The following is a 22652-nucleotide window of genomic DNA, read 5'->3' as shown; positions in this document are numbered from 1 at the left end:
GGGCCCGCCCCCCACCCTCCCTTTCAGGCCCCCCCCTCCCCCGCGTCCGAGCCTCAGTTTCCCCCAGCTCGCCTCCCAGGCCGCCGACCGCCAGGGGCAGCACGGAGCGGCCGGGGACGCCACCCGGAAGGGCCCCGCCCCCGGGCCCGCCCCCCGCCCCGGCCCGGCCCGCCCGGAGCCGGGAGGCGGCGGCCGCGGGGACGGAGCGCGCGGCGGGGCCGGCGGGGGACGCGGGGCGCCATGGCTGCGGCCGAGCGCCGCGCCTTCGCGCACAAGATCAACAGGTTAGCGCGGCCGCCCGGGCCCCCCCCGGCGCGGCCCGAGCCCCCCCACGTGCCGGAGCCCCGCCCCGGGGCGGCCCCCCAGCCCACCCCCTTCCGCCTGGGGGCCGGGGGGGGGGGGGCGGCGGGGCTCCCGCGCTGCGCCCTGGAGCCGGGGGGCGCGCCGGGGGGACTTCCCGGAGGCGGCGGCCCTCCCCGTCTCCGGGCCCCGAGCCTGAGCGGTCCGGGAGGGGGGGGGTGGGGGGATTCCCTTGGCGTCCCCTCCCCTGCCTGATGGGGGGCCGGGATGCTCCTGGCACCAGCGACTGGCCTCCTGATGGCCCCCTCCCCTCGGGAAGTTTCCCTGTCCCCGACCTACCCCCCCTCGGGACCCGTGTCCAGCTGTCCTGGCGGGGGGGGGGGGGTGGCAGGGGACAGCTGGGGACGCTTTGCCCCCACCTCCCCGCCCAGCGCTGCTTCAGGGCGCTCGCAGGCCACCCCGGGGACGGATGGGCGATTGAATGGAGCCGTGGGGGCGGGAGGCGAGCCAGCTGGTGGGCGCGCAGGGGAGGGGGCCGGCGCCAGGCGCGGGGGGATCCGTGTCCGCGGCCGCTGGCCACGGCGGGAGCCTCGGGCCTGGGTGGGGGGGGCGCCCTGGGGCCTCTCTCGGGCCGGGGGTCTCAGGAACTTGGGTAGATTCTGGATCTGCTCCGCCGGGACCTCTCCAGACCAGTCCAGGCGAAAGAGCCACGCTCTGGGCACGCTAAAGTAGATCAGGCGCTGATTCTAAGACCTGGGGCCAGGAAGTGGGGGGGCTACAGTACCTTGGGGGGGGGGGTGAGGGTCGGGAAAGACCTGAGAAGGTGACGTTTGAACAAAGGGAAGGAGGGAGCCGGGTCGATCTGTGGGGCAAGAGCGGACCAGGCTTGAAGGTGGGGAGATGCAAAGGCCCTGGGGCCTGCGTCGGGCAGGAGGGCAGGGGAGAGGAGGCGCGGAAGTGCAGGACTTGGGGGCAGCCCGGAGGCCTCGGGCTTTTGCTCTGAGCAAAAGTGGGAGCCCTGGAGGGTTCTGAGCAGACGGGGCAGGTGCCCTGGTGTGGGGTGGCGTGGTCGGGCCATTTGTGTGTTTGGCCATTTTCTCCGTGTCGTGCTCTGTCTTGTACCTGTGGCCACCCTGAGCCTTGGGGCAATATTGCCGTGTTTCTTTGGCCCTCAGTCCTTGCGTCCTCTGAGTGAGAAAAGAGGGGGACTGGTTCCCACCTTCCGCGCAAAGAGAACAGAGAAAGAGCCTGAGGTCCCAGTGGGCCAGGGATTGGCTCAGGATTCCCAGACACCCTCAGATAGGGTTCCCAGAACAGCCGCCCTAGGGGGTCCCTATTCATTGATTCATTCCTTCGCTCATTCTGTCATTCATGCCACAAACACCCTATTAACCCACATATGAAGTCCCCAGTTTCCCAAAGACCAGATTCTTTAAAAAAAGAATTTTTGGGAGACAACTTAGAAACACATGCTTTTACGAAGGTAGAGAACCTGGCCAGACGTAGCCGTGTGGCCTTCCGATTTGTTCCTTTGTTCCTTGTCCTATTTAAAATAAATTGCCGTGTGCAGGGATGGGATGGGCAGCCCTCCTTGGGCAGTTGATGTCACTTGTTGAACTGTCACCGCAGCCCCGTGGACGGAGGTGTGACTGTCGAAACCGAGGCTCAAGGCGGTTATTAGGTGACGTGCGAGGCTCACCAGGGAGGAAGTTGGGGAGCTGGGACTCGAACCCAGGCCCCAGAGCCTGCCCGCAGCAATCTGGAAACCGTCCTGTCCCCCCCTTCGCCCCCCGCCCCCCGTTATGTATTCCAAAGTCCATTTATTCAGTGGCTCCGGTCATTCTCTGGCACAGCAGTGTCTTCGTCCCGTGAAGCAGCGGTCCAATTTGGGGCCCATTGTGTTTTTCGTTTAAAGAAATAGTGGGAAGTGAACCCACCAAGCCTCAACATTCCGAGTGGTTGAGCACCCGCCTCCCACATGGGAGGTCCTGGGTTCCGTTTCTGATGCCTCCTGAAAACAAAACAAACAAATGAACGAAAAAAAAAAACCAACTCAGGGGAGGCCGATGTGGCTCAGTGGTTGAGCACCAGCTTCCCACGTACAAGGTGCCAAGTTCAGTCCCCAGCTGGGGTACCTCGAAAAAGAAAAAAATTCCAGAAATACCACTGGGATTTCAGGGAAACCTCTCCTGGCAGCCCCACTTTCAAATGGACCTGCAAACCCGAGCGTGTGAATGCCTTTTTTAACAGACATTTTTTTTTGGGGGGGGGGGGCAGGTCTAGGTTCACAGAAAAATTGGCAGAAAGTAGAGAGGTCCCTTCCGCCCTCCCCTCCACCCCCCAGTTTCTTCTCTGAACATTTTGTGTGCTGGGGTACGTTTGCTACAAACGATGAACCAGTGTCGCTACTTTATTATAAGGTCCAGGGGTCCCGTGAGACTGCGCTCTTGGTGTGGGATTTGACACATGGGGGATGACATGGATCCACGGTTCAGGCATCCTACAGAATTGGGTCCCCAGCCCTAAAAGTGCCCCAGGATTTACCTCTTCACCCCCTGGCGACAGCTGATCTTTTTACTGTCTTTACCAGGAGTCCAGGTATCCCCCCCGTGGAAAGATTTCAGGGGGTCCATGAGCTTGAATTGAAAATTCAAAAAGAAACCATCGTTCTCGTGGGGGCGTGGGGGTGCGGGTGGGATCTCTTTATTAAATAATGCACAGTGCCGTGTGGCCTTCATCCGACTGGCAGAGGGGTCCGTGGAACAGAAAAGGTTAAGAACCTCCGCTCTACAGAGACGGTTATGCCTTTTCCGGGGTGGCAGGGAGTTGGCGTCGTAGAGCGCGTGGCTTTTGTCGAGACGGGTCTCTTTCTGCAAAGAGACAGGCGTCGAAGGTTCTTAGGGTCCGTTCGTAGCTTGTCAGCCCATTTCCTTACAACTTTGTGTTTGGAAATAATGGCAGACCTGTGGGAAGGTTGCAAAAATTACACAGCGAAAAATACGGAGGGCTGTAACGTAGTGCCCCTACCAGGTAACCAGATCTGCCAACTATTGGCATTTTGTTATATTTGTTGCGTCAGTCTACGTATCAGCCATCTAGGTGTCTGCCTGTGTGTCATCTATTTATCTATCAATCATCTATCGTGTATCTATATTTTCTATACTTTTGTGAGTAGGTTGTAGATATCATGCTCCTTGAAAACTTAACAGTGTCCTGTACCTGACCTAAGGACAAGGATATTCATTTTTGGAACCCTTGACGTGCAGCTAGCGAGTTCAAGAAACTTGATACCTCATTTCTTTTTCTTTTTTAAAGATTTATTTTTTACTTCTCACCCCCCACCCAGTTGTCTGCTCTCCGGGTCCATTCGCTGTGTGTTCTTCTGTGTCTCCTTGGATTCTTGTCAGCGGCACCGGGAATCTGTGTCTCTTTTTGTTGCGTCATCTTGCTGTGTCAGCTCTCCGTGTGTGCGGCGCCATTCCTGGGCAGGCTGCACTTTCTTTCGTGCTGGGCGGCTCTCCTTACGGGGCGCACTCCTTGCGCGTGGGGCTCCCCTACGCGGGGGACACCCCTGCGTGGCACGGCACTCCTTGTGCGCATCAGCACTGCACATGGGCCAGCTCCACATGGGTCAAGGAGGCCCGGGGTTTGAACCCTGGACCTCCCATGTGGTAGGCGGACGCCCTATCCATTGGGCCAAGTCCACTTCCCAGCCTCTCCTTGTTTTAATTTCCATTTTCCCAATGCCCTCTGATGTTGAGCAACTTTTCACATGCCTCTTTGCCTCCTGCCTGTCGCCTTTGGTGAGATGCCTGCTCAGATACTTTGTCCATCTTGTCCTTGGGTTATCTGTTTTCCTATTGTTAAGTGTTAAAAGTTCTTTGTTTATTTAGGATCCAAGTCCCTGCTCGGATATGTGTTTTGCAAACAGTTTGCTTGTCTTTCCATTCTCCTAACCGGTGTCTTTGGCAGAGCAGAAGTGTTTCATTTTAAGGGAGGTCCGATTTGTCCATCTTTTTTCTTTCATGCATCGTGTTTTTGGTGCTGTAGCTAAAAGCCAATGCCAAACCTGGCTATCTTTTTATTTGTCTTTTAACCTTTTAAAGAATTGTGGTGATAGGACATCCGTATTGAAAGGCGCAAAGTTTAAGAGTAGTTAAAGAGCAAACACCAGTGCCGAGGCCACTGGGGGCAAGGCAGGACATCTCCCCCTTCTTGGGACCCCCACCCACCCAGAGGCCTCTTCACCCAGAGACAGATCAGCTCTGCCTGTTCTAGAACTTTATAGAATCAGAGCCATGTAGGGATCTTGGGTTCTTGGTACCTGGCTTCCTCCTTTTTCTTTCCCTTCTTTTCCTCCTGGCTTCTTTCACTCAGGAAGACCCGCGGGTGCCAGTGTCTGTGGCCAGCCATCCTTTTTCCTTGCTGCGTAGTACTCCTTCCGAGCGCCTGTGCCCCAGCCTAGAATTGCCCGAGCGGCGTGTCTTCAACTCTGCTAGATCCTTACGGGGGGGTTTTCCAACGGGGTTTCCCTCAGCAGTGCATGAGCGTTCCAGGGGCTTCTCTTCCTCCCTGGCCCCTTGCGTTATCGGTCCTTTAAAATTTCTGCCAACCCCGGGGTGGGGGCGGGATGCACGAGGAGGAATCTCAGTCGTTTTCTACGGATTCATTTTCTCCCTCCCACTTGGCACGAACGGGCACGCGCCACAGCCGTGCCTTCTGTCGTTCTCGCTTCTGACCTCACCGTCCTCCTTCCTTGGGAGCTTAGACCTCAGGTAATCTGACCACGCTCCGCGGTGGCGCCACCCCTTCGTCCTGCCCTCGAGCCCCCAGTCCCTGGAGCCTCACGGGGGTTGCCGGATTTCGCCTGGGGAGGATTTAGCTCAGCCGGTGCGAGGTCTCCTCCTGGGGAAAAAAAATAAAATGTGAAGGGCGGCCTCCTTTTTCAAAATCTGCTCCAAGGGGCACCTGCGGGAGATCTGAGATGGGGTGAGAAAGAGGGGAGTCGGGCCTTGAGTCCCCGAGAGGAGGGCCTGCCTCGATGACCAGGAGAGGTGGCGGGAGGGCAGGGCGTGGCTCTAAGACCCCCCACAAGGGTCCGCCAAGGAGGCGAGGGTCATATGGAAGGAGGATGGGGCTGCCTCAGCGTTTAGATGGTGCTAAAGCCCGGAAGAACGTGCTGTGCAACCCTGGGTGGGTCACCACCCTCTCTGAACCTCACCTTAATTTCCTTTCCTGTTGCCACTGGGCGCCTTCAAGCAATGGGAATTTCTCTCCCAGGTTCTGGAAGCTAGAAATCCCATCAACCTGGAGGGGCGATTTCCTCCCGGCCTCAGAACTTGACCTCTGGTGGCCTCGTCATTCCCAAGGACACCGGTCATCTTAGATTAGCGCCTTCCCTCCGGCCTCGCCGTACCTTAAACGCACCCACAGAAACCGTATTTCCGAGTCAGAGTCAGGCTGCCTCGCCAGGTACCCGTGTCACGTATCTTTCGGGGGACACGCAGTGCAAGCCGTAAACACTCACCTCGAGTGGGAAAAACAGGGGCCGGAGAGGCCAGCTTCCCATGGATCGGCTGTGAGGACGACGTGGTGACAGAGAGCTGCGACTGAGCGTTTAGTTCTCCATGCCAGGCGGGCCCTGTGCCCACGCCAGCGGCCCTGCTTGCCCGGCTCGCCCAGCTCCAAGCGGCGATAGAAATGGACCCTCTGGAGTTTCCATCCCCCCCCCAAAATAAAAAACCCTAATAATTTATTGAGCAACTACTATGTGTCAGCCCTCCCTCGGTGCCTCTCCCTGCTCTGGGGCAGGGGCTGCAAACCAGCGGGGACCCGGGGCAGCACAGCCTCTGCCCCTGTCCCAGCATCTTTTGTCCGTCACCCCTCGGCCCCCGTGTGCCCCCGACTTCGGGAATTGGAATCCAGAGCCCCAATTTTAATACTCTTTGAATTTCCCAGAACCTCCCCCTCCCCATCATCCCCCAGCCAGATTCTGGGCCCATTTGACAGAGAAAGCAGTTGTGATATAGAAACAGAGGAGGGGTGAGACTTGGGGGGGGGGGGGCTCAAACTGGCGGCCCCACATCAGATCAGGGCCACGGTCAAGTTTTTGTCGTTTTATTTTAGGAGGTACCAGGGATCCAATCTGGGACCCCATATTTGGAAGGCAGGTGCTCAACCACTGAGCTACACTTACTCCCTCGAGGTTTGCTTGATCTGCAGTTTCAGAGGCCGTGAGATGGGGTGGAGGCTCCCAGCTTCTCCCACTCTTACCTGCTCTTTGGAGTCTCACCTGGGCCCACCACCCCCCCCCCCCCATGCCTCGCTGGGCGGCCCCTGATCTGTCTGGTTTGCAATCCCCTGCTCCGGGGGGGACACGACTTTTTATTCCAAAAATTTCCAAGCACGCGGAAAAGCGGGAAGTGGAGGGGGCTGATGGCGTGAGGCCCAGAGAGGGTGTCCCGCCTGCCTGAGGCCACACAGCAAAGAGGTGAGGCCTTCCCGGGAGTCACAGCCCAGGGAGGACTTGCATTAGCTGAGCCAGGAGGGAGACCGGGAAGTGTTCATTTATTCCATCCAAACAATAATTCTAATTTACAGAGCAGCTACTATGTGCCAGGCTGGGCACAGGGACCCGCGGGGACGAGCCTGGCCCTAGCTCCTGCCTTCCGGGAGCCCCCGGGGAGCTCCGTGCTTTGTGCTGATCGGGCTGTGAAAGCCCAAGGCAGAGCGCGGCCTCAGGGCCTTTGCACGAGCTCTTGGGTTCACCTGGCCCGCTCTCCCCCCCGGAATGCTGCGTGCCTCTTTCCTCTCCTCCGGAATTGGGGTGCCGGGGGCACATCCCGGGCACGTATGGAGTGCCCACTGAATAACGCCAGGCCCCGAGCCCCCCTTCCCACCGTTCCCCGCCAGGCCGGGGTGCCTGCCAAATGGGTAAACTGAGGCTCAGAGGCAGGAGGGTCTCACCCCAGGTGCCTGGAGAGGAGGGCGAGCGGTCTCCCGCCCGGCCTGGCCCTCCCTCGGGGGCCTTGGACTGACGGCTGGGGGCTGTCGGGGACCCTCTCGGGGCCCACCCGGCGGCAGTTCCTCCGTCCCTTTGGGTTTGGGGAGATGGGAGGCCGCGTGCCTGCCCCGGCGCCCCCCACCCCCAAAGCAGCCTGCGACCTGTGGTTTCTGGAGCCTGGGTTCCCCTGCCCCCCCCTCAGTGGCCCCCTCCCTGTCGCCCCCCCAGGACGGTGGCCGCCGAGGTGAGGAAGCAGGTATCTCGGGAACGCAGCGGCTCCCCGCACTCCAGCAGGCGCGGCAGCAGCAACCTGGGGGTAAGAGTTTCGGGGGGGCTTCCTGTTCCCCCCCCCAACTCCCCCCCCCATCCTGCGCTTGCCCTGTGCCCGGGGGGAAGTGAGGCCCCCTCCCTGGGCTGGGACTCCCGGCCCCCTTCCTGTATCCCATTGTCCGTGGTGGGGGTGGGGGGGCGCCCTCGGGCAGCTGCTTCCTGTGGGGGGGGGCGGCCCTGTGGGTGGTCAGGGGGGCGGGGCTCTGGCTGGCCGGCCACCCCGGACCACCCAGGGAAGGTGGGGGGCTGGGTGGCGCCCGAGAGGCTTGTCCCGAGCCTTCCTTGCCCCGCCCTGAGTGTGATCACACCAGGGTGTGATTTCCTGGCCCAGGCGTGGGGGGCGTCCGGAATCTCCGCCCTCTGCAGCTCCAGCGCCCTCCATGGCTCCCACCGACGCTTGGCGTCCAAGGCCAGCACCCACCCACGCCCCGAGCCCGCAGATCACGGCCCCACCCCTGCTCCCTGCACAGGTCCCGCTCAGCGAGGTGGTCGAGCCCCTGGATTTCGAGGACGTGCTCTCCAGCCGGCCCCCCGAGGCTGAGCCTGGGCCCCTCCGGGACCTGGTGGAGTTTCCCGTTGATGACCTGGAGCTGGTGCTGCAGCCCCGGGAATGCCGGACCACGGAGTCCGGGATCCCCGAGGACGGGTGAGTCCAGCCCCCCTGCGCCCTCCCCCCTCGGCCCCCCCCACACACACCCCATCCGCACCCCCCCTTTCCCACCAGAAGCCATTGAATGGCCCTGAGCCCCGGATCCTCGGTTCTCCCCATCTGTAAAATCGGGAGAAGGGCAGATCGGACGCGGGGCCCTGCCTCAGTTTCCCCCGCTTCGATCCTGCCGCAGAAAGCTGGATGCCCAGGCGAGGGCCGCCGTGGAGATGTACATGGACGACTGGGTCATCGTGCGCCGGAGGTGGGTCCCACCCGGAGGCGCGGGGGGAGGGCCGAGGGGCCGAGCCATGCTCTGGGGCCGGTCCTCCCGTGTATCCGCCCACTTGCAGGGGGCAAGCCAGGCTACCCCCCAGTGGCGCTCGGGGAGGGTGGCCGGACTTACAAGGCATCAGGGGGCCCGTGGGGGACCCCTGGGGAGCCCTCGGCGAGACTGGATTGACCTTGACTCTTCTGCTAGGTACCGGCAGCTGAGCATTGCCTACAGCCCCATCACCCCGGAGACGCAACAAGAGCGGCAGAGAGATCTCACCCGCCAGGTCTTCGAACAGGACATTTCTGGAGACGAGAGATCCGCGCCCGAGGACCCGACCAGGGAGCCCCAGGCGGGGGGCCCGGCCAGGGTACGCCCGTGGGGCTCCAGCTCTCAGTCGGGAAACAGACCCGGACGGGTTTGAGCCCCAAAGGAAAAGTATCAGCCCCCACCGCGGCACGAAAAGTTCCGGGTCAATGGTATAGGCATTTATTAAGCACTTGCTGTGTCCTGAATGCTTTGTGCTCGTTCTCCTTTTGTCCCCTCGGGCAGGGTGGCCCATTAACACCCATTTTGCAGATAAGGAAACTGAGGCACGGCCGGGTTGTTGGAGGACTGGCCCTGGCCGTTTGGGTCTTCGGCCTCTGTTCTGTCAAGCGACACTTAGGGGGCGCCTGTTGTATACCAACAACAGTTTGTTGTTGTTATTTTTAGATGATTATTAACCCATTTGACAGATGGGGAAAAATGGAAGCCCTTAGAGTCTGGGTCAGCCCCGAGCTTGGATTTGAACCTGGGCCGTCTGGGGCAGCCGAGGCTGGGCCAGGCTTTCCCTGTGAAAAGAACCCTTCCCTTCCGCCTGGCAACAGTGAGCAAAGTCCCAGGGAAGGCCCTCATTGGCCCAGCCCAGGCACCGCCTCAGCTTGGAGCCAATCCCTGGGACCGGCAGATGCCTTATTCCGATTGGCCAGACCAGGACTCCCGGCAGCCTAGAGCGTGGGGTCCCCAGACAGAAGGTTCTGGAATGGGGGTTAGCGCCATCCTCAGATAACACTGGCGACCCCACCGCCTGGCCTTCGGCTTCCGGCTCTGTGGGAGGGCCAGGTGGATGGTCCTGCGCGCGCCGAGCGAGGGTGCATCCAGCCGGCGCTCAGCGGTGCGCGTGCTCTCTGCCGGCAGGAGGACCCCCGACGCTCCTCGGGCTCTCCGGATGACACCCCGCGCGGCAGCGGGGCCTCCGGCATCTTCGACCTGAGGACCCTGGCGGCCGACTCGCTGCTGCCTTCCCTGCTGGAGCGCGCCGCGCCCGAGGACGTGGACCGACGCAACGAGGCGCTGCGCCGCCAGCACCGGGCCCCCGCCCTGCTCGCCCTCTACCCGGCCCCCGACGAGGTGGGTGCCCGCCGGGTCGCACGGGCCCCGGGCCCGACCAGTGCTGACGGGACGCCCACCGTCCACCCTGTATGTCGGCAGCTTTTATTGGACACCTACTGTATACCTCCAAAGTCATGCCGCCAGCACTTATTGAGCACCTATTGTATACCCCACAGCTATCCAACCAGTGTAGATGGCGTGCCTACTGTATATTCCTATATTTAGTCAAAGAGCACTTTGGGCATATAATGTTTACCACTGTATTTAAGCCATCAGCAATTATTGAGCACCTACTATATATTTATCCAACCATTTATCGGGCACCTAGCCCTATTTGTATTCAGTCAAAATTTATTCGGTGTTCCTCATTTACTCTTCTATTTACTCAAGCAATACTTACTGGGTATCTAGCGTATATCCCTTTATATGCCCAGTCAACATTTATCGACAGCTTTCTGTATATACCTATGTTTTCCCAGCCAACTTTTAGTAGATGCCTGCTGTGTACCTCGGTATTTATTCGACCAACACGTTGACGTGTCTGCTCTAAGGCAGGCACCGGGGTATACAGCCAGTCCCTGCCCTCACAAGGTCACGGTCCACAGGGGAGAAACTCCTAGGAAGTAACGAGGGCCACGGGGCCAGGGAAGGCTTCCTGGAGGAGGCGCCGTTTGAGCTGCGGCCCGAAGGCTGGACGGGCGCCGGGCAGGCGAGGAGGGGGCGGGCAGAGGGCAGCGCCCGGGCGGTGGGGCGCGGTGCGGGGCTGGGGGATGCCAGGCCCCGACCTTGGCTGCCCGCAGGAGGAGGCCGTGGAACGCTGCAGCTGCGCGGAGCCGCCCCGCGAGCACTTCGGACAGAGGATCTTGGTCAAGTGCCTGTCGCTGAAGTGAGTGTGGCCGCCCGCAGCCCCCCGGGGCGACGAGAAGGCGGACTCCCCTTGGCCCTTGAGCGCCAGCGGCGGCGTGCCGGGGCCCCGTTCTCGGCCCTCTGTGTGTGGGGGGGAAACTGAGGCCCAGGACGGCGACCCCAGTGGGCCCCGAGATCATCCAACTTAGGAGCCCCCGCGAGCCGGGACTGGGAACCCTGGTCAGCGCCGGGGGCCACCCAGGACCCTGCCCTTTGGGGCTTCCGGCCGCCACCCCCCGCCCCCGCCCTGGAGCAGCCAGAGGCGCGTGGGAACGGAGCTGGTCAGGAAATGAACTTGGGCACCGGCCCAGCCGGCCCCTCCCACTCCCCACCCTGAGTTCCTGTGGGAAGCAGGGCAGGAAACGGAGGCTCCGGCCGGCCCGCCCTGAGCTCAGGAGCCTCCCGTCATCCTGCCAGCACTTATCGAGCACCTACTGTATGCGGGGCAGTCACCCTGTGGGATGCCCACGGAGGGCCATGGTGGGGGGGCTGCGTGGGGCAGCCGGTGCCCAGGGCTCGGAGGGGCCCAGAGGTGTTTCCCGAGCCAGCCCCGGGGGGGAGAGGAGCGCAATCGGGGTGCGCGGGGCCAGGCCACGAATTTTATTTATTTTTTGCTCTTACGGCTTCTGGCCCCGTAATTTCTTTTTTCATTTCAATTTCTTTTTGAAAAGATGTATTTGTTTTACTTTCTTTATTGACTCCCCCCCTCCTTGCGTTTTTGTGCCCGCTGTCTGCCGTGGCGCGGGCTGGCTCGCCTTCGCCGGGAGGCCCCGGGAATCGAACCCGGGGCCTCCCCATATGGTAGATGGGAGCGCATTCGCCTGAGCCACCTCCACTCCCCTCATTTCAAAGAATAATCATGCCTGCCACACTGGCCCCACCGTCTTGTTTTGTTTTTTATTTCTCTCCCCCTGCCCTCCCCGTTGTCTGCTGTGTGTTTTCTGTGTCTGCTTGTATTCTTGTCAGCGGCACTGGGAATCTGTGTCTCTTTTTGCTGCGTCATCTTGTTGTGTCAGCTCTCCGTGTGTGCGGTGCCATTCCTGGGCAGGCTGCACTTTCTTTTCACGCTGGGCGGCTCTCCTCACGAGGTACTCATTGCCCGTGGGGCTCCCCCACGCGGGGGACACCCCTGCGTGGCAGGGCACTCCTTGCGCGCATCAGCACTGCGCATGGGCCAGCTGCACACGGGTCAAGGAGGCCCGGGGTTTGAACCGTGGACCTCCCATGTGGTAGGCGGACGCTCTATCCATTGAGCCACGACCGCTTCCCTCATTTCAAAGAGCAATCACATCTACCACGCTGGCCCCACCGTTTTTGAGCATGTAACAGGCCAGAGAGCCAGAGGGTGGATAATCGGGGTTTTTCAAGTTGGGGCATCCCACACGTATCTTTTCACTTCTACCCTTGGGCGCAGAACCAAGAAAGCGGCAAATAGCAAAAAATGAAACCGTGGGCTCCGCCTAAAGGCTAGGGACTCGGGCTCGGATTTGGAGCCGTCTCTTCAGTAGCACCAACCCGCGAGCCTTGGGGGGTGAGATCGGGGTGCTGGGACACACAGAGCGCAAAACTGAGGGTCTCACGGCTTGACGGGGTCATTTGGGATGGGGGCAGCATCCCACTGAGAAAGGAGAGGGGGGCTCCCGACTTTTCAGCAAGGCAGAAAAAGTAAGATGAGGGAAGCGGATGTGGCTCAATGGATAGAGCGTCCGTCTACCACATGGGAGGTCCAGGGTTCAAACCCCGGGCCTCCTTGACCCGTGTGGAGCTGGCCCATGCGCAGTGCTGATGCACGCAAGGAGTGCCCTGCCACGCAGGGGTGTCCCCCACGTAGGGGAGTGCGCCCCATAAGGAGAGCCGCCCAGCACAAAAGAAAGTGCAGCCTGCCCAGGAATGGCGCCGCACACACGGAGAGCTGACGCAGCAAGATGACACAACAAGGAGAAACACAGATTCTCGTGCCACTGACAAGAACGCAAGTGGATATAGAAGAACACACAGCGAATGGACAGAGAGAGCAGACAATGGGCGGGACTGGGGGGAAGAGAAATAAATAAAAAATAAATCTTAAAAAAAAGAAAAAGAAAGACGGGAGGGCGGGTGACGGCGGCCCAGAGGGGGAAAACTGGCACGGCCCAGAGTGGGGAGATGGGGGATGCCTGGAAATCACCCTGGGGAGGGACTGGACGTAGCAAAAGGACACCTCTGTGTCAACCGATCAGAGCCCTGGTTTGGAGGGACGGGGGGTGCTCTGGGTAAGTTACCGAGCAGAAGTGGGGGGAAAAATCTCTGCCCGTGCCTCAGTGTCCCCTTTTGCAAAATGGGACAAGCCTTTTCTGCAAGCCCTTAGGTGGCGGGTCCGTGCATTCCACTGGGAATTGTCTGAGCCCCCCACACCCCCGTGCACAAGGCCGGGCTGGGATCTCAAAAGGGAACGGGTGGGGGGCGAGGGAGAGCCTCTGCCAGTCAGCCCCCCTTCCCCTACAGGTTTGAGATTGACATTGAGCCCATTTTTGGAATCTTGGCTCTATACGACGTGCGGGAGAAAAAGAAGGTAGGAGCGCCCCGACTTTCTTCTTCTCCCGGAGCCCCCCCCCCCCCCCCGTCCCCGGCGTCTCCGGGGGCTGTGGGCTTCCTGGAGGAGGCGGCCCACCTGCCTCCTGCTGCCCCCTAGATCTCGGAGAACTTCTATTTCGACCTGAACTCGGACTCGACGAAGGGGGCTGCTGCGGGCGCACGGCACCCACCCCGCCATCTCCACGCTGGCGCGCTCCGCCATCTTCTCCGTGACCTACCCCTCCCCCGACATCTTTCTCGTCATCAAGGTACCCGTGGGGACCGGGCAGGGCGCCGCAGGCAGGGTCTCTGCGCTCACGGGGTGGGGGGGCAGATGTGCCACCCAGAGGGGTGGCGGGGTCGTGGGGGGTGAGCGGGCAGCTGGGGAGAGCGCAGAGGAGGTGAAACCCCGGAGGCCTTCCAGAGGGAGGCGGCTGCTAAACCATTGGGCTGGCGGCCTGGGGAGAATGGGCATTTGGCCCTTTTTTTTTTTTTTCCCCATGTTGAGAACTTTTCAGCTCTTTTGGGGTGGAAAGACCCTGTTGGCTCATTCGTTTGGAGTTTTTCAAGCATCCTTTCCAAAACATTAAATGAAGCTACAATCATGAAACTAATTCAGCACCTACCGGCAGGGGTCGCCCCCCAATCAGGCTTCCCGGGGCTTCCTGCCTTGAAGCCTCACGGCAGCCCTGGGAGACAGGCGGGTACCCCGGTGCCCATTTGCCAGAGAGGGAAACTGAGGCACGGGGAGGGCCCGCCGGGCCCTGCAGTGGACAGGATTGGAACCCAGAGCTGTGAACCAGAGCTGTGGGCTCAGATCGGCCTCCAAAGTGGAAGGAGAAGGGGGAAACGACTAAAGGGTAGCTGGGCCCCCAGTTAGGGGGGAGCCCCCCGGAGTCCAGACGGGACAGAGCTGGAGGGAGGGACCCGGGGGGCGGGGCCAGGAGGCCACGCCCCCGTCACCTGTCCCCCGCAGCTGGAGAAGGTGCTGCAGCAGGGGGACATCGGCGAGTGCTGCGAGCCCTACATGGTGATGAAGGAGGCGGACGCCACCAAGGTAGGCGCGGCGGCGCGGGGGCCCGCGGCCAGGGCGCCCCCACACAATGCGCGCGCGGGTGAGGGGCGCTGAGCCGGTGGCGGGGGGCTGGGGTGTCCTGGCAGAACAAGGAGAAGCTGGAGAAGCTGCGCCTGGCGGCCGAGGCAGTTCTGCACCCGCCTGGGCCGCTACCGCATGCCCTTCGCCTGGACCGCCGTGCACCTGGCCAACATCGTCAGCAGCGCCGGGCAGGCCGAGCGCGACTCAGACTCCGAGGGCGGTGAGGCGGGCCGCGGGGCTGGGGGGGCGCCGGGCAGAGCGAGGTGGAGCATCTGGGGAAGGTGGAGCATCTGGGGGAGGTGGAGCACCTGGGTGGTGGAGCACCTGGGGGAGGTGGAGCACCTGGGTGGTGGAGCACCTGGGGGAGGTGGAGCACCTGGGTGGTGGAGCACCTGGGGGAGGTGGAGCACCTGGGGGGTGGGGCACCTGGGGGTGGAGCACCTGAGGGGTGGAGAACCTGGGGAGGTGGAGCATCTGGGGGAAGTGGAGTGGGGCTGATGGGGGCACGCGGGCCCTAAAGCACCTGGCAGAGGTGGAGCACCTAGGGAGGTGGAGCATCTGGGGAAGGCAGAGCACCTGGGGGAGGCAGAGCACCTGGGGGTGGAGCACCTGGGGGAGGCAGAGCACCTGGGGGAGGTAGAGCACCTGGGGAGGTGGAGCACCTGGGGGAGGGTGGAGTGGGGCTGATGGGGGCACGCAGGCCTAGAGCACCTGGCAGAGGTGGAGCACCTGGGGGAGATGGAGCATCTGGGGAAGGCAGAGCACCTGGGGGAGATGGAGCATCTGGGGGAGGCGGAGCACCTGGAGGAGATGGAGCACCTGGGGGAGGTGGAGCACCTGGGGGAGGCGGAGCACCTGGGGGAGATGGAGTGCCTGGGGAGGCGGAGCACCTGGGGGAGGCAGAGCACCTGGGGGAGATAGAGCACCTGGGGGGTGGAGCACCTGGGGGTGGAGCACTTGAGGGAGGTAGAGCACCTGGGGGAGGTGGAGCATCTGGGAGGCAGAGCACCTGGGGGAGGTGGAGCTCCTAGGGGGTGGGGCACCTGGGGGGTGGAGCACTTGGGGGGAGGTAGAGCAACCTGAGGGAGGTGGAGCACCTGGGGGGTGGAGCACTTGGGGGAGGTGGAGCACCTGGGGGGTGGAGCACTTGGGGGAGGTAGAGCACCTGAGGGAGGTGGAGCACCTGGGGGTGGAGCACCTGGGGAGGTAGAGCACCTGGGGGAGGTGGAGCACCTGGGGGATGGAGCACCTGGGGGAGATGGAGTGCCTGGGGAGGCAGAGCACCTGGGGAGGTGGAGCACCTGGGGGGTGGAGCACTTGGGGGAGGTGGAGCATCTGGGGGGTGGAGCACCTGGGGGGTGGAGCACTTGGGGGAGGTAGAGCACCTGGGGGAGGTGGAGCACCTGGGGGGGTGGAGCACCTGGGGGGTGGAGCACTTGGGGGAGGTTAGAGCACCTGGGAGACCTGGGGAGGTGGAGCATCTGGGGAGGTGGAGCATCTGGGGGGTGGAGCACCTGGGGAGGTGGAGCACCTGGGGGAGTCGGAGCAGCTGGGGGAGGCCTCCTGGGCTGAAGGGAGAGCCCAGCCCCGAGCACCCGGGGAGAGGGCGGGCGCCCTCTGGTGGCCGGCCTCGGAATGGGGGCCCGAGTCTCCTGGCCTGTCCCCTCTCCTCTGGGTCACCGTCCCTCACTGTCCCCCCCAGAGCGCCGGCCCGCCTGGGCTGACCGCCGCCGCCGAGGGCCGCAGGACCGGGCGGGCAGCGGGGGACGACGCCTGCAGCTTCTCCAGCTTCCGCCCGGCCACGCTCACCGTCACCAACTTCTTCAAGCAGGTGTCGTGGCCGCGGGGCTCGGGGGGCAGGGAGGCGCCCGGGGGGGCAGGGGCGCGCCGGGGACTCCCCCCCCACCCCTCAGCCCCGGCTCACAGGGTGGGTCCCGTGCAGGAGGCCGAGAGGCTCAGCGACGAGGACCTCTTCAAGTTCCTGGCCGACATGCGGCGCCCGTCGTCCCTGCTGCGGCGCCTGCGGCCGGTGACCGGTGCGTGGCCGTCACTCAGCCACTCAACAAACGTGCCGAGCGTCCTCCGGCGACCGTGACAGACAAATCCTCCAAACGCGGGGGTGGGGGGGGGACCCTCTCGAGGGGGCTAACGGAATAGATGGCACAGACGGTGGGGGGCGAGCTGCCAGGAGCCGGCAGACGTGTCAGAGGTGGGGGTGAGAGCCCGGGGGGGCGCCCGGGGCCACCCCCCTGGCTCCTGGAGGAGGGGGCCACCAGGGGCGCCGGGCAGCTGTCAGCGTCCCCCCACCCCCGCCCAGAGATGGGGCACCTGCCGCAGGTGCCAGCTAGCCTCCCCTCCCCAGCCCAGCTCAAGATCGACATCTCCCCGGCACCTGAGACCCCCCACTTCTGCCTCTCCCCGGAGCTGCTGCACGTCAAGCCCTACCCGGACCCCCGGGGGCGGCCCACCAAGGAGATCTTGGAGTTCCCGGCCCGGGAAGTGTACGCCCCCCACACCAGCTACAGGTACGGCGCGTCGTGCCGGGCGACACCCCCCCCCACGCCACCAGCCACACGCCCGGGGGCGAGAGTGGACCGTCGTGCTTTATTAAGGTCCCTTCTCCGGCGCGCCCCGCGCCGGGGCCCCGCGTCCTCTCCCTGCGTCCCCCGCCGGCTCCGCGTCTGCTCCGTGGCCGGCGGCGGGGCCCGCTCCCCGGCCTCCCCCCTGCGGGGACGAGCAGCTCCCCCCACCCCCCGGCGCGGGGGAGGGGGGCCGCTTGGGGGGGGCCACCGCGGCCGCCCTGGTGGCGCATCTGCTCCTCGGGTGGTGGTCCCGGGCGGGCTCAGGTGGGGGAGCGCCGCGGTGTGCAGCCTGGGGAGACGGGGAGGGGAGGCTCAGCCGGGGGTGGGGGGCGGCCACCCCGCGCCCCCCCCTCCATGGCCAGCCCCCCGCCGGGCTCACCCTCTCCCGGATCTGGCGCAGCCGCTGTCCCTGCGCGGCTATCTCCCGCCGCTGGCGCTGCACGTGGCCCGCGAGGGCCCACACGATGTGGCCCTGCTCCTCGGCGTGCGCCTGCCGGGGTGGCACGGGGACCCTCAGCCGGGGGGGGCCTCTTGACTCCCGCCCACCCAGCCAGGCCCCCCCCCCCGCAAGTCACCGACCCTCCCGGCCTCGGTTTCTCCATCTGTAAAATGAGGGCCGTCCGGCTCCGTAGATTTTACAGGGGCGCTCGGGCAACATTAGCGGTTCCTCGAGTAGGGAGCAGTTATTGAGCGCCTGCTGTCTACGTCAGCCCGAGAATTTGACCCGCTCTGAGCCCCCCGGCTCCGCTCTGAGATGTCAGTCGGTGCCCTTATTTGCAACAGGGGAAACTGAGGCATGGTAGAGGCCGTGGAGCTGGGTGGCCGATTGGAGGGGAAGTGATTGCTGGCTAGGATTCGGGGTCTCGGTAACCCCTCACCCCCCAAGGTGTGGAGTCCCTTACCTTTAACGCCTCAAATTCTTGGCGGGCGGGGCCCAGCCAGGCACCCCTCAAGCGGCCTTCTAGCCTCTGCACGCTGCCCCTCAGCATCTGCTGTTCCCGGTCCACCTGCCCCAGGGCCTGAGCCATGGCCTTTGCGTGCAGCTGCAGGACCAACTCCTCCGTCTGCTCAACAGGGACGGCGGGTGGTTAGTGGGACGGCCCGCTGGCCTTCGCCTGAGATTGTCCCCGTGTCATCCCGGGAAAAAAGTCCCCGCCGCGGCTGTTAAGTCCGCTCAAAGACTCCTACCCACCCCGCGACGCCCCGGCGGCAGTGCCCACCTGCAGGTCCGACAGGCTTCTGTGCAGCTCCTGGGCCCTGGCCCGGCCCCTGGCTGAGCTCCTGTCCCAGGAGCTCCAGCGTGCGGCCGTAGAGGCCCACGGTGCCCCCCGGCCTCGGTCAGCTGTGCCTCGGTGGCCCTGTAGACGCCGTTGAGGGCCTGGCCGAGCTGCAGGGCACCGTGGAACAGCAAGGTCAATTCTTCCTGCCGCGCCGGCTCCAGACCGTCCGCGGGGGCCGGCGGGGGCAGACCGGGCGGGTGGCGGCCAGGGTCCAGAGCAGGCACAGGGCGGGCACGGCCATGGCCGGCGGTCTGGGGGACACCGCCCCCGCCACCCCCTTTTATGCCCCGGCGGCCCGCCCTGACCCCCGGTCAATCGTTAACCGGCCGGAGCCCTGCGTTGCGCAAGGGTCCCGGGTGGCATGAGGGTTGCGTCAGGCGGGCGCCCGGGAGGCCACGCCGGGATCACGCTGCCGGGGAGGGGGGCTGGGGGCCGGTGGGGGGCGGGGGCCACCCCGAGGCGCGCCCCCGCTGCCCCACCGTGCGCGGGCACCGGGCTGACAGCCGGCCGCGTCCGGGCGCCGGCTGCTGGCCTCGAGGCCGCGGCTGGCCAGGGAAGCGGGTGGTCCATCTGTAAAACGGGGTGGCGCTCGACCCCCGTGAGTTCTCCCGCGTCAAGCATGACGGAAGCCCCCTGTGGCGATCGCGACGGCTGGGGGAAGCCCAAATGCCCCCCCCCTAGTGCACGGATGGGGAAACTGAGGCCCAGGGGAAGTTTGGGACATGCACTCAGTTGCCTTCCTGCCGGGAAGGGAGGACAGGACTCTGACCCCAGCCTCAGTTTCCTGCCCCCACCTCCTGTGGCCTCTCTCGTGGGAGGGGTATGGGACCCCCGGAATGGGGGAAGGGGGGCTCAGGCCGGCCTGGGGACTCTGGCGTGCCCCTGCCCCATTGTCTGGTCCCACCAGCGTTTTGGGGTGCCCCTCTCTTCCCGCCCTCTGCGTCGCCAGCCCCCGCCAGTACCCCAGAGTTTCCCCTCCCCCCATTCCACTCTCTGCCTCTCTCCCCCCATCTGTGCTTTCGGGGTGCCCAGCTGCCCCTCCCGCTCTGCCTGTCAGACCCCTCTCCCGAGGCAGCCCGGGCTCGTCCTGACCTCACTCTAGGGGGCTCCCCTGACCCCATCCCCCCCCCCCCGCAGGAACCTGCTCTACGTGTACCCGCACAGCCTCAACTTCAGCAGCCGCCAGGGCTCCGTGCGCAACCTCGCCGTGCGCCCTGCAGTACATGGCGGGCGAGGACCCCAGCCAGGCGCTGCCGGTCAGTGGCGGTTGCCCCCCCACCTCCTGGGGCAGGGATGGGGGCGCCGTCCAGGGCGGGGGGCCGCTCACCTGCCCGCCGCCCCCAGGTCATCTTCGGCAAGTCCAGCTGCAGCGAGTTCACGCGCGAGGCCTTCACGCCGGTGGTTTATCACAGCAAGTGCGTGGTGGCGGGGGGACGGCCGGGGGCGCACGCCGCAGGGTGGGGGGACCGGCTGGGGCCCGCGCGTCGCGGGGTGGGAAGGCGGCCAGGGGCGCGCCGTGGGGAGGGGGGGACGGCCGGGGCCGTGTGCAATGGGGTGGGGGGACGGCCGGGGCCCTGTGCAATGGGGTGAGGGGACAGCCGGGGCCGCGCGCCGCGGGGGTGGGGGGACGGCCGGGGCCGCGCGCCGTGGGGAGGGGGGACGACTGGGGCCGCGTGCCGTGGGGAGGGGGACGGCTGGGGCCATGTGCCATGGGGTGGGGGATGGCCGGTGGCCGCGCGCTGCGGGGTGGGGGGGACGACTGGGGCTGTGCGCCACGGGGTGGGGGGATGGTCAGGGGCGTGCCGTGGGGAGGGGGGATGGCTGGGGCCATGTGCTGTGGGGTGGGGGGACGGCTGGGGCTGTGCACCGTGGGGGAGGGGGGGACGGCTGGGGCTGCACGCCACGGGATGGGGGGGACGGCCAGGGGTGCGCCGTGGGGAGGTGGGACGGCTGGGGCCATGTGCTGTGGGGTGGGGGGACGGCTGGGGCCGCGCACCGCGGGGTGGGGGGACGGCTGGGGCTGCGCGCCACGGGGTGGGGGGGACGGTCAGGGGCGCGCCGTGGGGAGGGGTGATGGCTGGGGCCGCGCGCCCTGGGGTGGGGGGGACAGCTGGGGGTGCAAGCCGGGGGTTGTCGAGGCAGAGAGCGGGGCCCACGGCGTGCACCCCCCCAGGGGTGGGGAGAGGGCGTGGGGTGGATGAAGGGGACCCCTCCCCGACGCCCTCCCCACGGCCAGGTCCCCCGAGTTCTACGAAGAGTTCAAGCTGCATCTGCCGGCCTGCGTGACCGAGAACCACCATCTGCTCTTCACCTTCTACCACGTCAGCTGCCAGCCCCGGCCGGGCACGGCCCTGGAGACGCCCGTGGGATTCACTGTGAGTCCCCCGCCCTCGCCAGGGCGCCCTCCTGGACCCCCCTCCCCCCCATCTGGTCGCCCCTCTGACCCCCCGCCTCTCTGTCCCCCCTCAGTGGATCCCGCTGTTACAGCACGGCCGGCTGAGGACAGGCGCCTTCTGTCTGCCCGTCTCAGTGGACCGGCCGCCCCCCAGCTACTCCGTGCTCACGCCCGACGTATGTGTCCCCAGGTCCCCGGCCCCCGGCAGGGCCTCCTGGGCCCCCGTGTCCCTGCCGGCCACCCCGTGAGAGCGTGGCCTTGCCCTCCCACGCCGTGCCCCCCCCCCGGGGAAGCCTGCCTCGGTTTCCACCGCCACCCTGCCCGCCGTGGCCCTGGGGTCCCCTGTCACCCCCGTGGCAGTGCTTCTGTGTGTCATCGCCGCCCCCTGCCGCGGCACTTCCTGTCCCCCGACCAGCCCGCCCCCAACCTCTGGCTGCCCCATTGCCTGTCCTTTCCACGTCCCCGTAAGCGTCCCCCAGCCTGTCCAGTCACCCCCGTTAGAGACCCCTCTCCCCCCATGTCCTCTCCATTGCGGCTGATTCCCGGATGGGTCTCCCCATTTCAGGGGTCCCCATTTTCCAGAACCCCGTCAGCACCCCCTGCCCCGTGGGTCCCGGCCAGCGGCCGCCCCGTGTCACAACGGCCGGGGCGGGGAGGGGCCGGCGGCGCCCACTGGGGTCTCCCGCCCGCAGGTGGCCCTGCCGGGGATGCGCTGGGTGGACGGCCACAAGAGCGTGTTCAGCGTGGAGCTGGCGGCCGTGTCCTCGGTGCACGCGCAGGGTACGGGGCGGGGCGCCGCGGGCCGGGGAGGCGCGGGGCGGCGGCCGCGGACGTGATCTTTGGTCAGCCCGGCCCCCCGGGGCAGCTGCTGACTCAGGCGAGGGCGGCCGTGCCTTGGGCGGCCGCGCCGGGGGCCTTGGCCTTCCCGCGGCCGCCGGCGCCCTCCGGCCCCCCCTCTCCTCCCTTCCCCGCTCCCCGCGCCTCTCGGCCCTCTGCTGGCTCGGGGCCCCTGCCTCGGTTTCCTTCTCGGCCCCGTTCATCTGTGCGTTCCCGGCCTCTGTCCAGTCTGCCCCGCTGGACCCACCCCCGGGACCCTCCTGGACCCCTGACCCCACTCCCCCCCGGGACCCCCTGGCTCCCCCCCACTCCCCCTAGGACCCTCCTTGACCCACACCCCCACGTCCCCAAGGACCCTCCTGGACCCCCCCCCGGACCCTCCTGGACCCTCCCACTCCCCCCGGGACCCTCTTGGCCCCCCCCCAGTCCCCCCAGGACCTGTACCTGGACCCCCCCACTCTCCCCAGAACCCTCCTGGCCCCCCTCACTCCCCCTAGGACTTCCCACCTGGCCCCTCCCCCCAGGACCCTCCTGGAAACCCCCAGCTCTCCCTGGGACCCTCCTGGACCCCCTACTCCCCCCCCACACCCTCACCTAGCACCCCCCTCCCCCCACACCCCACCTGGCCCCCTCCCCCCAAGGAACCCCCACCTGGCACCCCACTCCCCCCCCACACCCCCACCTGGTCCCCCCTTCCCCCCAGGACCCCACCTGCCCCCCTCCCCCCACACCCTCACCTGCCCCCTCCCCCCAGGACCCCCACCTCGCCTCCCCACTCCCCCCACACCCCCACCTGTCCCCTCCCCCCAGGACCCCCACCTGGCCCCCACTCCCCCCACACCCCCACACCCCCACCTGCTTCTCCCTCCCCCAGGACCCCACCTGCCCCCTCCCCCCAGTGGCCCCCACCTGCCCCCTCCCCTAGGACCCCCACCTGCCCCCTCCCCCCAGGACCCCCACCTGCCCCCCGCAGGACCCCCACCTGCCTCCCCCCACACCCCCACCTGCCTCCCGGCAGGCCCCGCACCTGCCCCTCCCCCACACCCACCTGCCCCCCGCAGGACCCGCACCCTGGA

The 22652-nt window shown here is 65.4% G+C and overlaps 2 protein-coding genes across 2 annotated transcripts in view; one reads left to right on the top strand and one right to left on the bottom strand.

Moving 5' to 3' along the window:
- The first annotated feature begins 176 nt into the window (after positions 1 to 176).
- Positions 177 to 22652, top strand: part of DOCK6 (dedicator of cytokinesis 6) — a 60814-nt gene continuing 38338 nt past the window's right edge. Inside the window, 24 exon segments of the mRNA XM_058290207.1 lie at positions 177 to 284; positions 7532 to 7619; positions 8104 to 8279; positions 8476 to 8544; positions 8761 to 8923; positions 9733 to 9945; positions 10728 to 10813; positions 13318 to 13384; positions 13505 to 13549; positions 13551 to 13655; positions 14363 to 14443; positions 14548 to 14586; positions 14588 to 14702; positions 16185 to 16243; positions 16245 to 16313; positions 16425 to 16518; positions 16845 to 17007; positions 19482 to 19557; positions 19559 to 19600; positions 19689 to 19759; positions 20581 to 20719; positions 20814 to 20915; positions 21432 to 21519; positions 21605 to 21803. Coding sequence (XP_058146190.1) covers positions 241 to 284; positions 7532 to 7619; positions 8104 to 8279; positions 8476 to 8544; positions 8761 to 8923; positions 9733 to 9945; positions 10728 to 10813; positions 13318 to 13384; positions 13505 to 13549; positions 13551 to 13655; positions 14363 to 14443; positions 14548 to 14586; positions 14588 to 14702; positions 16185 to 16243; positions 16245 to 16313; positions 16425 to 16518; positions 16845 to 17007; positions 19482 to 19557; positions 19559 to 19600; positions 19689 to 19759; positions 20581 to 20719; positions 20814 to 20915; positions 21432 to 21519; positions 21605 to 21803 — 2393 coding nt within the window. The 5' untranslated portion in view covers positions 177 to 240.
- Positions 17041 to 18585, bottom strand: ANGPTL8 (angiopoietin like 8; the record flags this gene model as incomplete). The annotated part of the gene is given in 7 exon segments (XM_071212724.1): positions 17041 to 17355; positions 17447 to 17554; positions 17967 to 18128; positions 18285 to 18332; positions 18334 to 18393; positions 18395 to 18529; positions 18532 to 18585. Coding segments are annotated over 7 exon segments (882 nt in total), but the record flags the coding sequence as incomplete, so codon positions are not given.

This window comes from Dasypus novemcinctus, chromosome 30, assembly GCF_030445035.2.
Source record: "Dasypus novemcinctus isolate mDasNov1 chromosome 30, mDasNov1.1.hap2, whole genome shotgun sequence".
Taxonomy (NCBI): Eukaryota; Metazoa; Chordata; class Mammalia; order Cingulata; family Dasypodidae; genus Dasypus; species Dasypus novemcinctus.
This window is presented reverse-complemented; position numbering and strand designations above follow the sequence as displayed.